Here is a 14843-nt window from a genome sequence, read left to right on the forward strand (position 1 = left end):
AGTACTAATGGCCTGTCCTTTTGCCAGGCAACAAACAGCCTTGTGATGTAACTGCACCTGTCTCAGCTACGCGTTACTATGGAGACGCTCCAGTTTCTATGGCTACCATCACGCTAATCGCCTAGCAAAGGCAGACGTACAGCAGTCTTCTCAGAGAGCCCAGCTGTTCCTCCCGTCTCTTGCTGAAGACTGATTGTCTAGGGCCTGTGATGGAATGCTTCTCAACTGAGATGCACAAGAACTTCACTAATGCTATTTCAGAGGATCACTCTGTGCTCCTTTCTGCAGAACACAAGACTAAAGGAAGAATCGGCAAAGCAGTGGGCTATAAAACTGCTGAAGTCTATGAATGCATGCTATTCCTCACTGACATAAACTTGTTGCCCAAGGATAATTTCTCTTAACTGGGTGGTTACAACAGAAAAATTTCTATACATTAAAGACATATCTATTTTTTGCAGGATTGAGAGATAGATGTCAAAGCCAAGCACGATGTAAGATAAAATCAATTTCAAAATTGGGTTCTGTGTTCTGTGGCTATTTTTGTGTTTTCTTTTTTGACTCCAACATTAACAATGCTTTTTTTCCCCAAAAAGGACAAGCTACATATCCTCCCCTCCAATCATATCTTTGTAAAAATGGCAGCCATGACCTCCCTCCCTCAAAACAAATGGGCGTTGGGAGTGTGAGGGAGAATAAGTGTTTCCATTGTTCTCCCGTTCTCTTAACAGAGCCAAACACCAAGTAACCACAACAAAATGATCACTCAGGAGCACCGGCTACCTGGAGACCAGAATGACAACAACTGGGTGAGCCCTTCAGTGAACACCTGTAGTCGCTCTTGGTCGGACCACAGGGAGATGGAATCGCTTCCTGGACTCATTCCTGTTACCTGTATTCCAACAAGTTGTGACACACTGAGAGGTTAAAGCTGACAACTTCTCTTTGTAGATGTTTCTACCCAAGAAGACAATATTTCACCCGCCATGAAGGCTTCTGGAACCATATTCCTCCCAAGCAGCAAAAGCGGTAAGGTTTGCAAGAAATACAACAACGGATATACCTTCATTAACACTTCATTTCTTTCTCATTTATCTACAGCTATTTTTAAAATCATACAGTCTAATCCACACGTTTCAGTGCCCAACTGTGTCAAAAGAAGGCAACGTTAGTAGACAAAAAAAATATAAATAAGTCTGAACTGCTTACCTTTGATATGCCTGAGGAGAGGCGGGAGGTGTATTGAACACGTGTGGGTATGGGTGATAAGGTGTCTTTTTCAAAGCCTGAATTAGATTTTGTCTATACTCTGGGTCTATGCACCACAAGGACCCTTTCCCAATACTCTGCAAAGAAAATCAAAATACAAAAGTGATTAATACAGAAACTTTACGTATTTTGCATTAAGTAGATACATAGCTGTTTTTACAGTTACTTATTGTTAAAAGTCTCTCACATATTTGTTAACTGTTTGCCAGCCTTAAACATTGTAATATTGTACTCTGACAATAGAGTCTTACTCATCTTTAAGTGTGACAGACGAAATGAACATGTTATTACCAGGTGATGCTACTATTAATACAATAATATTGTAATTTCCACATCCCAATGACCAAAAAACGTAGATTCCTTTAATATTTTTCAGTGTCAACTTTGAAAAACATGTTTAAACTTTGAAAAATTAGTTTAAATTTCTCTGATTTCAAACACGGAAAGAAAACGTAGGCTGATACCCTCCAAACTCCATCTCCGATTTAAAAACCCCAAGAGTTCCGTTTTTAAACCATATTACATTGGTGCTACTTTACAAAAACAGAAAAGTAATCCTCTTCTTTTTTCCTACTTACTCACAAAAGTACGACATTTAAGCTTCAAGTGGAATTCTGTAATTGCCTCCCCCAAGAAACAAAAGAACTCAGGCAGCAGTGGTAAACCTAAGCCAGGATCCAGTATTTATTTTTTGGATTCCTCAGTTCAGAATACTCTGCTCCAGGGCTAAAAGAGTCAAATCTTTAGAAGTCAAACTTTAAAATGCAAATTTTATAAAACTGGTTCCATGGAAAAAGGGAGACTTGCTGAGGCCCACTTTCAGTGGGAAGCTTTGATCTATGGACAGGATTTTATTAAAATCATATATATATATATATATATATATATATATTTATTTATTTATATATATATATATAAAAAATAAAGTCCTTCCTGTGAGACCCACTGGAACTGGCAGCAGGCAGATGGGCAGTCAGTGTTCCAAGTGCTTTCAAGCGACCAAATGTACCCAAGCAGTTTGATAAGGTCCTTTGTAAATATTTACCAATTTGGAGAGAAAAGAAGTCAAATTACATAAACCCAGGCCCATCCCATGCTTCCAGCCAACAGACTCTTATTTTCAGAACCATTGTACTACAGGAAGATTTAGAAAGCAAACAAGAAAATTGCTTCACTGTTACGGGGAGAAGGCCCAAAAAAATCTCTGAGGAGGAGAACTAAAAATAAGAGATTCCTCAAATCTTTAAAGAAGCTTTTTAAAATGGGTATTTCGGTCATCCGTTCACCAAATCATTTACTTACAAACTTATTCACGGAACGCATTAAAATTCTTTACTATCAACAACGTCAGCAAGCAGTGGAACTGGCATTAACTCTTCCTGGTGCACTGAGAACAGGGAACTGCTCAAAGCCAAGGTCAGGGGGCTGGAGCCACTATGGCCTCAGTTACCCACCCCGAGGTGCAGGCCTGACCCCAAACACAGGTCCCATTCAGGCTGACCTGCCTTAGCTAAACATCAAAGTTCCCAGTTTAATCATCCCACTGTTTAAAGATAAGAAAGATTTCAACTATGGAAAATTCAACATCCATATATGGCCTTTCCTTTCACGTGTCCATTTTCAAGCCCACATTAGTTCAGGGGAACTGATGAGACATTCTGAGCAAATCAGGCAAGCCACCAAATGATCCGCCATGGACTCTCAGAACCACTCAGCATGCTTTTCAGAAGCTAAGGGGTGGAGAAGGATGGGGGAGCAGGGGGTAGACCAGAGCTGCCAAATTCAGATAATGGGAAACAAAGCACAAAAGCCCACAGAAGCCTGTAGGTAGCTCCTCAGCAATGGGGGTCCTGGCCTGACTGCATCAAAGCTCGCTGTGGAGCCCTGTGACTAGAACACAAAGGCCCCAAAACAGCTACCTGGCCGACCAGGGCCCACATGCAACCCAAACATTTCTGCAAAGAGATTATCTCAGATTATCTCAGTCCTGGGAACCTAAATGGCTTTTGTTTTCATCGAGGTGGTATTTGGGGGTAAGGCCAGTTAATCTTACAGGGAATAAGAACACGACAAAGAAATGGACAATTGACCCGCTCAGGGACATAACAATAGGCCAAGACTGGTTTCTCCTAACGCTGACCTAAGTAGCTTGTTTATTATATTACAATACTATGTACAAACTAAATGGAAAAACCTGCAGGCTTGGGTGGGGGAAGGGGCATTTCACAAGACAACTGATCTAGGTGAGAAAGGCCGGAGGAGTTACAGTAAACAGGTCTGGAGCCAGACATTTCTTCATTTCCTGTGTGGCCCTGGGCAAATCTCAGTCCCACAGAAAATCTTGGCTTGCTCATTGGCACAATAAAGACCCCCCCCCTTAGAGACTGGTGCCAGGCCCCACGATGGCATGATGTGGCAGCATCTACAGGTACTTGATAAATGGCAGACGGTGCCACGAACATTGCCTTTCTGCTAGAAGAAGGGGAGCAAAGCTGGGTACACAATGCCTTTCGTTAAATCAAATCTGATTTTCCCAAGGCCATCCATCATAAATAAGCAACAAATTCCAACAGTGCCACTGAGAGGGGCCTTCAGCGAGCTGATGTGGCAAGCCGGGAGTAAAGTAATAGTCTATTGGTGGGCTGTTGGTCCTGGCTTAGCAGATGCACTTTGAGGAGCTTTTCTGCGTTCTCAGATCCCCCTCTTTACTTCCACCACCGCCCCCCGTCTGCCTTCTATACACCCCTCACTCCATGTCCTCTCTACTATAACGTCTCCCTTGCTCAGAAAGCCAATTCTGAGTCACGACAAGCCAGCTGCTAGAAGTTTTCTTTTGCCCAGATCTTTGCATGGTCATCATGATGAGGTTTAACTGCAAACATGGTCAGCGCAGATTCACAATTCTCATTCACAGCAGGCATCTGCCTGGGCTTTGGCTCATAATGGTTCCCACTGTGATCAGCCCTGCATGTTACAGTAAGAGGGGTCTGAAAATGCTGGTAGGTTTTTACAGACCAGACACTAACTTCAATATCTCATATTACAGTTTCCAATGAGCAAAAAGTAACCAAAAAAGTATCTTCGGGACCCACCCATGTCACTGTCAATCACTTTAATCCCGCCAATGATTGGACAATAGAGAGCTTGAGAAGAGTGTGAGAGAGGCTGGCAATGTGTCTTATTTGCAAGCTTTCTCCTTGGTTTCAAGTAACAATTGAGAATAGTAAAAAAGGTTGACTTGAAAACTTTTAAATGGAAATACACAGAGGAGAGAATGCTTACCTTTCTTAGGCCAGGGGCATTTAATGCCCCTAACTAGGGGAGAGAAGGGTGTAATTTAATTATACTTGTGTAATATGTTTGAGAATCAGCGCTCTTAAAAATATCTAGGGCCGGCCAAGTGGTTCAGTTGGTTAAGAGCTCACTCAAGAGTGCGAGCTCTGAGCAACAGCGGTTCGATGCCCTGCCCGAGCTGAGCTGCCAACAGGTGGCAGGATGGCTCAGCTAAAAAAAAATAAAATAAAATAAAATAAAATAAAAATCTACATCTTATCTAAAGAATATGCTTTTTTTTCCCCATAGTAACTGTGAGGGCCATGTACCATTAAATATTAAGGAATTCAAAATTAAAAAAAAGATCTTCCTTCATAGATACATTTTCGTGTTCAAAATATTTTATCTTAAAAATATGTATTTTGAAGATTGAAAATGTTCCTATGAATGATCTCTCCCTCTCTCTCTCTCTCTCTCTCTCTCTCTCACACACACACACACACACACACACACACACAGTTTGTAAAAACTAATGTGAAATGTACAGAGGGAAAACGACCAAAAAGATATGGAGTAGGCCAAGCTTTCTTATTTTTATTTTTTTAATTAAAAAGCATCTGGGGGGGTCGGCCGAGTGGCACGATGGTTAAGAGCTGACTTGGGACGCCAGAGGACCCCAGTTCGGATCCCACATATGAGGGCCAGTGACACTGCCCTCTACAGCTAAGATGCTGAACAACAGCGCAACCTGGAGCTGGGCTGCCATGAGTCGCTGGCAACGGCAGAGGCTGCAGCCCCTGTGGCAGTGGGTTGCCATGGGCTACCGTGTGTAGCCAGCAGCCAGCGTGAGCGGCCAGGAGCCGCAGTGAGCGGCCGTCCAGAAGCCGGCGACTCATCTGCCTCGCCAGGGAAGAGCGCAATGATGGTGCCAACTTGGGCCAGTGAAGCAACATCCTCCACAACTAGACTGAAGAACAAAAGGACAGCAACTTGTCTGTTCCCCTTCCCCAATTCCCCAGCACTGTTCCCATCCCCGCAATTCCCCAATAAAAATCTTAAAAAAAAAAAAAAAGCATCTGGGGAATAATTGACAACTCCCTGTTAGCAATAAAAACTAAAAACAAAAATAATAAAATAAATCAGTACATAAGAGGGGAAAGAAAATGCAAGAAGAGCCTATATTGTAGAAAGAACTGATTAGTGAGAAAAGTGAAAGAAAAGAGAGAGACAAGAATACAGCTAAATTAAATCTTAAATCTAACCACTAAAACTAACATTTTTTTCCTCCGGAGAGGTCGAGACCCAGGGGCCGCCCGCGGCAGCTCACGACTCTCTCTCACATCCCCACCGCTCTGTGGACCCCACGCAGCAGCATCTGTCAGCTTGTCTGACGTCATCTTTGTTCTGGGTCTCTTTGCCAGGTTGTGAGTTCCTGAGGGTGAGTACCGTATTTTCAACATTGTTTACAAACTGAATGGGCCATGAAATCAGTGTAATGGGCCACAACCAGCATTGTTTTAAGGGAACAAAATAGAACCAAACAGAATAGACTAGAAAACACCTGCAGCAAGTGATATTTTATGAAGCGTGTCTGTGTGTATACATGTATATAGGTATATACTGGATTACAAGGTTCACGTGCACCTCTTACTAGGAATCTGCGTCCAGGGTGGTCAACACTGGTCTAGGACAATGGTTTCCTTTTCTTTTTTTCCCCTTCTCATCGCTTCTGAGGGAAAAAGCCCACTTCCAGCAGTAATGGAGGATACGCAATGTGGGGGAAGGGCCATGCCTTGGGAAGGGGGATAATGAGGCAGGACCCGTATCAAAATGGGGCGGGAGCTGGCCACCCTCATCCGTCCCCTCACCCTTATGGTACCCAGTGCATGCCAGGCACTGTGCAGGATACATTAGTGTGTACAAAACAATACAAAGGGTTAAGAAGGCGGTAAATAAGAAAAAAATATGACAGACTGTAATGCCGTCTATGCAGAAAATAAAGAGAGCGATGAGTTAGAAGAAAGGAACCTGCCCCTGTGTAAAGAATAAATGGGTTGTTGGGCGGCCAGTTAGCTCAGGTGGTTTGAGTGCAGTGCTCATGACACCAAGGTTGCCGGTTCGATTCCCAATGGGCCAAGGAGCTGCGCCCTCCACAACTAGACTGAAGACAACTACTTGACTTGGAGCTGATGGGTCCTGGAAAAAAACACACTGTTCCCCAATAAAATTTCTAAAAAAAAAAAAAGAATAAATGGGTTGGAAGTGGGATGAGGGGATGAGGACCTACAAAGATCTGTTACGAGCTGATGCCATAATGCAGGCCCAAGGCGACCAGGTGGCAGTAGTACAGATGGAAAAGGACAGCTTAGGGATGTATTTTGGAGAACCCATTGGACCCAGCAATAGATGAGAAGTGGCAGGTAAAGAAAAAGGAAAAAGTCATGGTTTGGTTTGAACGAACTAAGTCAGAGGCTGTGATAAGAGTCAAATCCAGTGCTCACTGGAACACGTAACCTTCGAGACGTTCATGTACCAAGAACTACTGATTAAGGAACTTGAAAGAACTTGCTGGACGTATGCCACCTCTCTTCTCTCAGTGACCCCAACCTTCATAGCGAAAGCTCATGAATGTACAGAGGTGACCTGAGGTGATCTGGCTTCACAGGTTCAGTATCAATTGGTTGTTCCACAGAAGCAGTTGGTGAACTTCTCCTTAAAGGGTCCGAGTAAATATTTTAGACTGTGGGCCATACGGTCTCTGCTGCAACTGCTCAGCTCTGCCATTCTAGCACGCAAGCAACCACAGACGTGAACGAGGAAACACGGCTGTGCTCCCGTAATACTTTAGTTTACAAAACCATAGTCCGTGGTTCACTGGCCCCTGCCCTGCGGTTCCTACGCTTGAACCCAGGGTTCAGACTCAGAGCTCCTGGAGTTATTAGAACATAAAGGCCAGGGAAGGGGTCTTCAGGGGTGAGGAAAGATGAGCTGCATCCTGTGGGATTAAGAAGGGAGTGCTTCAAGGCAGGAAAGGGGGGGCACCTGGGGAGGTAGGAGGGACAGACACAGGCTGGAATAAGTAAACCCATCAGTAATAAGAATACATATGTGCTGAGCTGAGCCTAACATCACTGCACTCTGAAATCACCGTGTATGTGCAGCGCACTCTTCCTCTCTGGGTCGGTCTCCTCATCTGCACATTAGGTGGTCAGACTAAATCATCCCATAGGCTCATAGCTCTATGCTTTGAGAATGTGTTACCATAGATTAATTAGTATACACAGTCCTGCAATTCTCCATCTCCCGCAGCTTCCCAACACTGCCATTTTTTCTGTTCTTGGCCAGTACCGATGCGTGGCTAAGTCAGCGAGAAGCACATTATTGAGCCTTCAAAAGGTAGTCCTCAAGTTGGCTGGCCTGGACACTGGACTCAGGGAGACCTGGGATCAAGCTTTGTTTCAATTTCCCAGCTGTGTGACCTTGGGCAAGTTACTTAACTGCTCTGAGCTCTAGTTTTCTCATCTATAAAAATGGGAGGGTTATAATAATACCTGCTTCACAGAATAAAATGAGATAATATTGTGCTTGGCACATGATAAAAGCTCAACAAATACTGATTTCCTTATTATGATGATGAAAATGTTAAATAGACAGCTTTCCTTGACACTAAGCTCCAAAACAGATTGGCCCTGCTCTGATGGGACAGGTATTTCTCTAATGGTGAAACGATACAGACTTCATCTAAAGAAAGAACCACACTGGCTATTTTTTTCCCATTGTATGAGGATACTTTCCTTGGTCTAAAGGAAGCAGTTTGTATCAGATGCACTAAGATGGAGGTAGAAATGGCAGGATACAAACAGAACAAAGCAAGACCTGGTCACTTGAGTGATGCCAGGAGGGATAAGGGACTTTTGAGGAAGGAAAAGCCCTTGCTTGGAGTCACTTCTGGCATCAAGGCCCCTGGGTTCCCAGGACCCTGTGGCCCCTGCCCTTAACAGATTACAACTTGCCACCTCCTTCCTTAAAAGGAGAGGCCCTGGCCTCCACACTGCCATGAGGCAGGATGGGGAGAAGGGCCAATTTAGGGAATAAAGCTGGGGTGGGTGCACAAGTTGGGATGGGCAGAAAGAGCTGGCCTGAGAGAAGAAAGGGTCCCCTGGAAGAGAGGGACAGGCCTCTGAGGACACTGTGCTGTTCTCTTGGGGATCCGTGGGTTCACCCTGGGAACTGGAACTGATAAGGGTCCACTCATTCGGCACCAAAAGACATGCGTAACTTTACAGGCAGGTGGTCCCAGTTGTCAATTTTCAAGTTGCCTTTCTAGCTAATACACAGGTTTATCCAAGATCTGGAAGGCCTGCTTGAAGCCTTCTCCAGGGAACAGCCTAGGCTTGTTTCACTGTGGATACTTAGCTAGTTCCCTGGGGCGCCCTGCTGTAGCCCCCCACATGCTGGTGTTGCCTTGTTTCTGCTCCCCCCACAAGAGTGCCCCCCTCCCCGCTGCTGGCTCCTCCTCTACTGTGCACTGGCTCCTGCTCAGGCTGCTCTGGGCCAAGCTGGCACAAAGGAGAAAGACAGAAGGCCAGCTGGGGGGAGGGGCGGGAGTGGGGCTCTGGAGGGGCAGCCCACAGCTGATACTCTCAGGGCCCCAGGTTCTCCCATCCCCACAAAACTCATTGTCAGCCCCCAGACAAGGCCAGTATCCCAACTATAACAGGTCAAAAACCCACTCAAACTCCATGGCCTAAGGGAAGGCCACTTGGGCTTCATTTTGAAGCAACTCATTTAACAACACTTGTAGAGAGCCAACAGAGTGCTAGGCAGGTCACCATGACACAAAGGATGGGGCCATTTTTTAGGATGCAGAGAACCTCCAGAGGAAGACAAACAATAAACAACTATAAGTGACCACAGAAGCTGGCCAAAGGCTATAGGACAAGAGAGGAGGGAAAAGATGAGTGGGGAGCTGTGGGGAGGAAGGCATTAAAATTGCACATGCGTGTGCAAGCACACACACATGCACATGCGCGCGCACATGTTTAGGCTGGCTCCTCCTGTGGGCCCACTCAGCGCCCACAGCCCTGCTCTGGGCAGCCTCCAGCCTCCACCTGGGCCTATCCCGCGGGAATACACTGCCTCCTAGAGACTGTGCTCACCTCCGTCTTACCTTCCCCCTAACCCCCTGTATAGTCTCACACCCTTAGGTTCATGCTGGCCTTTCATGAGGGTGGGAGGGGCCAGAAGCAATGTCAGGCCCTTCCCAGGGCGCATGCCTGAACACAGCCTCACAGGTGCTCCAAAAGCAGCAAAGGGATTGATCTGGATGGTTCCTGTCTACGCTGCTGCCCTGCTGTTACCAGAAAGAAACCACACATCCCCTCAGACTGGCAGTGTCTTCGCCTGTATATAATACTATCATCTCCACGTCATGTTAGACTTAAATGTGATAATGCACAGAATGCACCTAGCACCGTACCCAGCATCTAAAGGGCAGGTAATTAATTTAACTCTCCTCTCTGTCAAGTCACAAGAGGAGCTGGGTGGTATTGAGGGGGGAACAAACAGAACAATAAAAAGTTATTCTGATGAATGACCATGACATCACGCCACAACAAAATACTTAGTGGGGGAGTGATTCCTTAAAGGCCCCTTTGGTCCTAAAGTTCTGTAATTTATAGTCTAAAGACATCAGGGGGAATTTTCAAATTTTAAAATAGTAAGAGAATGACGTGAGGAACTAGTCAAGTACATGAAAAAATGAGGAGAGGGAGAAAAAACCAAATCTGATTACAAAGAATGTTTTTCTAGATACACCAATGTTCATTTTCCCATAACGAAATAGACAATTACTTCAAAAGAGATTTAGAAAGAAGTCACGTTGGACACTTGGGTCTCCCTAACAAATGTTTGCAGTGTTTTAAATGCCCCACTTTGCTCTCTTATAGTTTTGGGGGGGGTGGTTTTTGGGGGGGGGTTGAAGGGGGAACCCCTTTTGTCTCCAAAAGTAAGAGGGATGGAAAAGAGAAGTCACACCCCAGTCTAGACAGGAATTTCTTTCCTGTCCAGGTGCGCCTCAGTCTAACACCAGTTCTGGGGAGGGGCTCTGCAGGCAGGGAGGGCAGGCCCCCAGGTTGTTGGCATCGGGAGCTGGATACAGAGCACTTGATCATCACAGCCAAGGAAGACTTCAAACTCACTAACAATGGGTCCTCTGAATATCAGACATGGAAATCGCCTCCACTCCTGCAGCCGTCTCACTATTATTTTACAGATGTATTCTAAAAACTATATAGATGGAGATCATGATTAACATGTCACTTGTACAATATTCAGATACATGAAGACTTTGCAGCACCCAGGCTCTTTCAGAAGCACGCCTCGGCTGTCTCTGAACACAACCCCCCCTTCACTGAGCATCCATGGACATGGGGCACAGGAACGCAGGTGGCACAGGTGGGGAAGGAACTGTTTCAGGCAAGTGGTGGCTTGGACAGGTTGTGTGTGTGCATGTGCGCGAGCATGGCTTAATCAACGCAGGAAGAATCCATCATTAACACCTAAATAAAACCAAACAGCCCCAAGATTTGCCTAAAACCAAACTGACCTCTGGGATGGTGAAGTTGGGTGGGAATGTGAAAGGAGCCCAGTTTATCAGTTACCAGCGCTTGTGCTTTGTAGAATCGCTCCTGTCACTCACTGTTTGCTGTAGCCCCATGTCTGCCACATGCCCCCCACGGCCCATGGATGCGATTTCCATTGCGGGTTGGCAGGGGCAAATCTGAAGCATGTCAACTCCCGAAGGCTGGCAGAGCTAGTAAGTGTTTGTTTGGGTTGAAATGAGTTATTGTTTGTACTCTATTGTTTCTGAACTGCCAAAGGCAGTCAATAGCTAGTGCACTAAGATCAGTAATAAAATGAACACCAAAACATCCAAAATGTATTTACTTACACTGTCAAGCTCTACACTGGTAAGTTGTAAGTTCTAATAAAAAAAGGGACGGACACATACACACACACACACACACACACACACACACACACACACACACACACCCTCATACTCCAAGTCAGAAGGTCAAAGAATTGGCACCTATAAAATCACCACTCTTAACCAACTAAATCTTGGATTCTCCCAAATTAGTTTCACCAATCTGTCTGTTGGGGGCCGTTAGCAAGTAAGGGCTAACTATTCTATTCTCCCCTAGCTGAAGCCTCACAGTATTACCTATGCAGGCTGAGAAAGAGTGCAAGCACAGAGACAGTCAAAAAACGTTAAGCACTGGGAAAGGATACAGTAAGTATAAAAACACTTGTTTTATATCCTTCTAATACCAGCCATGCTCCACCACTTCAAAGAATTGAACTATTGCTCCAATGAATTCAAAATACTGCCTGGTAGCAAACCACACACACACACACACACACACACACACACACACACACACACAGAGGCATGCGTGCACACACACGGACCCATGCACCTATGGATAAATTCTTCATGACCATTTAACTGCCAATAACTTTATTATAGAAACAAAGACATGCAAAACTAAAAGGTTTTATTTGTCACCTGATATGAAAGGGGAATGTATAATGATGTGACCAAGTTGTCCGAAATGTGGATATAATCCTTTATGAAAATGTTTTAGTAACAGTTGTTTGTATCACCTACAGTCTTCAAGTTAAAATTATTGCATACACAAATTACAAAGAGGACACATGGCAGAATCAGAGACATTGAACTGCCTTTTTCATGCTTTTTTTAGTTCAAAAGGCAAACTGACTTAAAGCTAGGAGATCTGAGAGAAGATAAAATTCACCATTCATTACTTGATCAGAAATAAAAACTCAGTTACTTTCAAAGTTCAAGGCCCAGAAAAGGACTTTTATAAACATACTGTATGAAGTGGAGGGGAAAGATGACCGCCAGCTCTGGCTCTCGCCAGCACCTCTAATTCAAATGCTGCAAAGGAGAACTAACGCAATGTTTTATGGAGGGTAATAAGGGCACACATGGCTCTGACAAACAGAGACACCCTTGCTTGGATTACAACTGGCCCACCTAGTGCCACTTTATCTTCCGGTTGTCAGTAGTTACTCATCTATTTTTAAATGTTCCAATATGATCTTATCTAATTGGCACATATAATTCGATCATCTTATTTCCATAACTAAAAGTTGCTGAATGTACCTGGCCAGGTAAAAGTTATAGTTATTAGTTCTAGGGTGTGGGTGTGCTGGGCCGGAGTGATGGTCTTTTATTTAAAAAAAAAAAAATCATAAAGACCCCCCCCCTCTCAATAAAACATACACACAGGGCTGTTGGGTTTTGTTTTGCAGGGAGTGGCCATTGGCCATAGGACGCACCAGTCACCCACTCACCCACTGGGGGGCCCTGCTTAGCAACCCAGCTTTGTGCCGCAGCCTCTTGCTATAACCGGCTGGCCCACTTTGAGGGGGAAACTGCCTTTACGGCGCCTCTCCATGCCAGCACAAGTATTCCAACAGCATAGGGTGTCTGAGCACGGCCTGGACCCCCGATGTTGTGGCATCTGCTACAAAGATAAATTTGAAACCATCCCTGACCCGAGTGGAGTGGGAGGAGCGACAATGACCAAATGGCATTGTGTTATGGCTTCTTTTTCAATTCTGGTAGATGCTAGCCAAGACAAGGACGGAGCCCATAGGAGCAGAGGGCACGGCAGCATGTGCTGGGGGGGGGGGCGCGCATGTGTCAAAGAAAACTGTAGTAAGAGGTAGCTCGTTCCAGAGCTCACCACAGGCCTTATTAAGCTCCAGGCAAACGAAGAGAGGGGAGGGGGCAGAGGGAAAGGGGGATGGAGTCAGAGAATGAACTAACCCTGTGATTAATGCTACCAGGACTGAGGAAAAATTTAAGGGAACAGAGGCTACCAAAAAGACTAGCTGATCCGAACCCCAGGAGCCACATGAAAGCCTCCGCAAGGCCCGAGAGACCTGACTCAGCAGCTGTCTCGAGCCAGGGCACCACAGCATCTAAACCCTCCCTTCTGAGCCTCACATTTAGCCCCCTGAAGCCCATTTCAGAGTACTGAAAAGGCAAATGACACTGGTCCTCAATCTCATCATCACATCTTTCTCACAAATTGTGTTCCTATGAGGTCCTGTGAAAGGTGGGAGTTGACAATAATCTTAGTATTTGCAAATCTATCCTGCAGATTGCAGAGTTTGGGTGATAAAGTGATGTGTGTCACCTGGAAATGCCAGTGTCCCAACTGAGCTCTGGTCACTATGGGGATTCCCCTGGGCGACAAGCACAGTGACCCAGAGGACTGTCCCAGGGTCCTAGGAGCACCTGGAACAACACATCTGTTTCTGGACACTTCTCAGCTCACCTGAGAACTCACTACAACCTGAGACACAGAACACAAAGAACAGTCTTCAAGGGATTCAACCAGCTCATCAGGTTGATTAATAGCTGACAAGGACTCAAGGAGACACGATAGCAAACAAGAGGTCTGCCAGAGAGGAAGTCTGCCAAAGGTTATGAGTTACCTAATTATGAGGCACGGGGGGCGGGGGGAACCTCCGGCTTCACGAACACTTTACACGGTGCGTTCGTCTCACTCAACGGTGTAAAAAGGCTCTGTGATCACTGCATTAGCCCCGAACGGGATCTCAGTAAGCAGCCGGTATTCCTATCTCCCCACAGGGGAGGACAGGGACAGGGGAGCTGGGGGTGTTGTCCAGAGCCACACGGGGGATGTGCACCCACCACACTCTCAGGCCATGCCACCACGATTCATGAAGCTTTCCAAACACAGTCAGCCCTTAATTATCCATGGAAATCTTATGCTCAAGAAATGGTAACTCAGTACACGCATATTGCTGAGTCACCTGGCCTACATGTCAGTCCAACTTGGAACTCAAGGTATAACCGCACATTTAGCGGTAGTGATGATAAGAGTAGTAACAGCAGTAACAACCATTAGCATTGAGAACTGACTGTGTGCCAAGCACTTTCCTAGGCTAAACCTGCATTATTCCATTTAATTCTCCCAACAAACCCAGGAGGTGGGTAGTATTCGGTTCAGATAGGTGAACTAACATTCAGGTTCAGACAGGTGAACTAACCTGCCTAAGGTGCAATGCAGTTGGACTCAGGAATCTGTAAACCTCACCACCAAAATGAGAACCTGTGACAAATACCATTAGGTAGGTAGCTAGATGCATTAAAACCATCACAAATTTCCAAGTCAAATCACGAATGATTTGGGGATCGTTTACCATACTAAGTAATGTACATCCTTACATGGGAG

The 14843-nt window shown here is 45.4% G+C and overlaps 1 protein-coding gene and 1 long non-coding RNA gene across 7 annotated transcripts in view; one reads left to right on the forward strand and one right to left on the reverse strand.

Annotated features, from left to right (window-relative positions):
- The window catches only part of FOXN3 (forkhead box N3), a 383907-nt gene that overhangs the window by 179870 nt on the left and 189194 nt on the right, over positions 1-14843 (reverse strand). For all 6 annotated transcript variants that reach the window (XM_019642323.1, XM_019642325.1, XM_019642324.1 and 3 more), the window contains one exon: positions 1210-1346. In XM_019642323.1, the coding sequence (XP_019497868.1) occupies positions 1210-1346 (137 nt within the window). The remainder of the gene's footprint in view (positions 1-1209; positions 1347-14843) is intronic.
- LOC109382662 (uncharacterized) overlaps positions 817-14843 on the forward strand; it is a 19062-nt gene continuing 5035 nt past the window's right edge. Inside the window, exons 1-5 of the long non-coding RNA XR_002123960.1 lie at positions 817-1029; positions 5837-5980; positions 10879-10998; positions 11751-11839; positions 13743-14067. This is a non-coding gene — a long non-coding RNA (uncharacterized LOC109382662). The remainder of the gene's footprint in view (positions 1030-5836; positions 5981-10878; positions 10999-11750; positions 11840-13742; positions 14068-14843) is intronic.

Source organism: Hipposideros armiger, unplaced genomic scaffold, assembly GCF_001890085.2.
Source record: "Hipposideros armiger isolate ML-2016 unplaced genomic scaffold, ASM189008v1 scaffold_67, whole genome shotgun sequence".
NCBI lineage: Eukaryota > Metazoa > Chordata > Mammalia > Chiroptera > Hipposideridae > Hipposideros > Hipposideros armiger.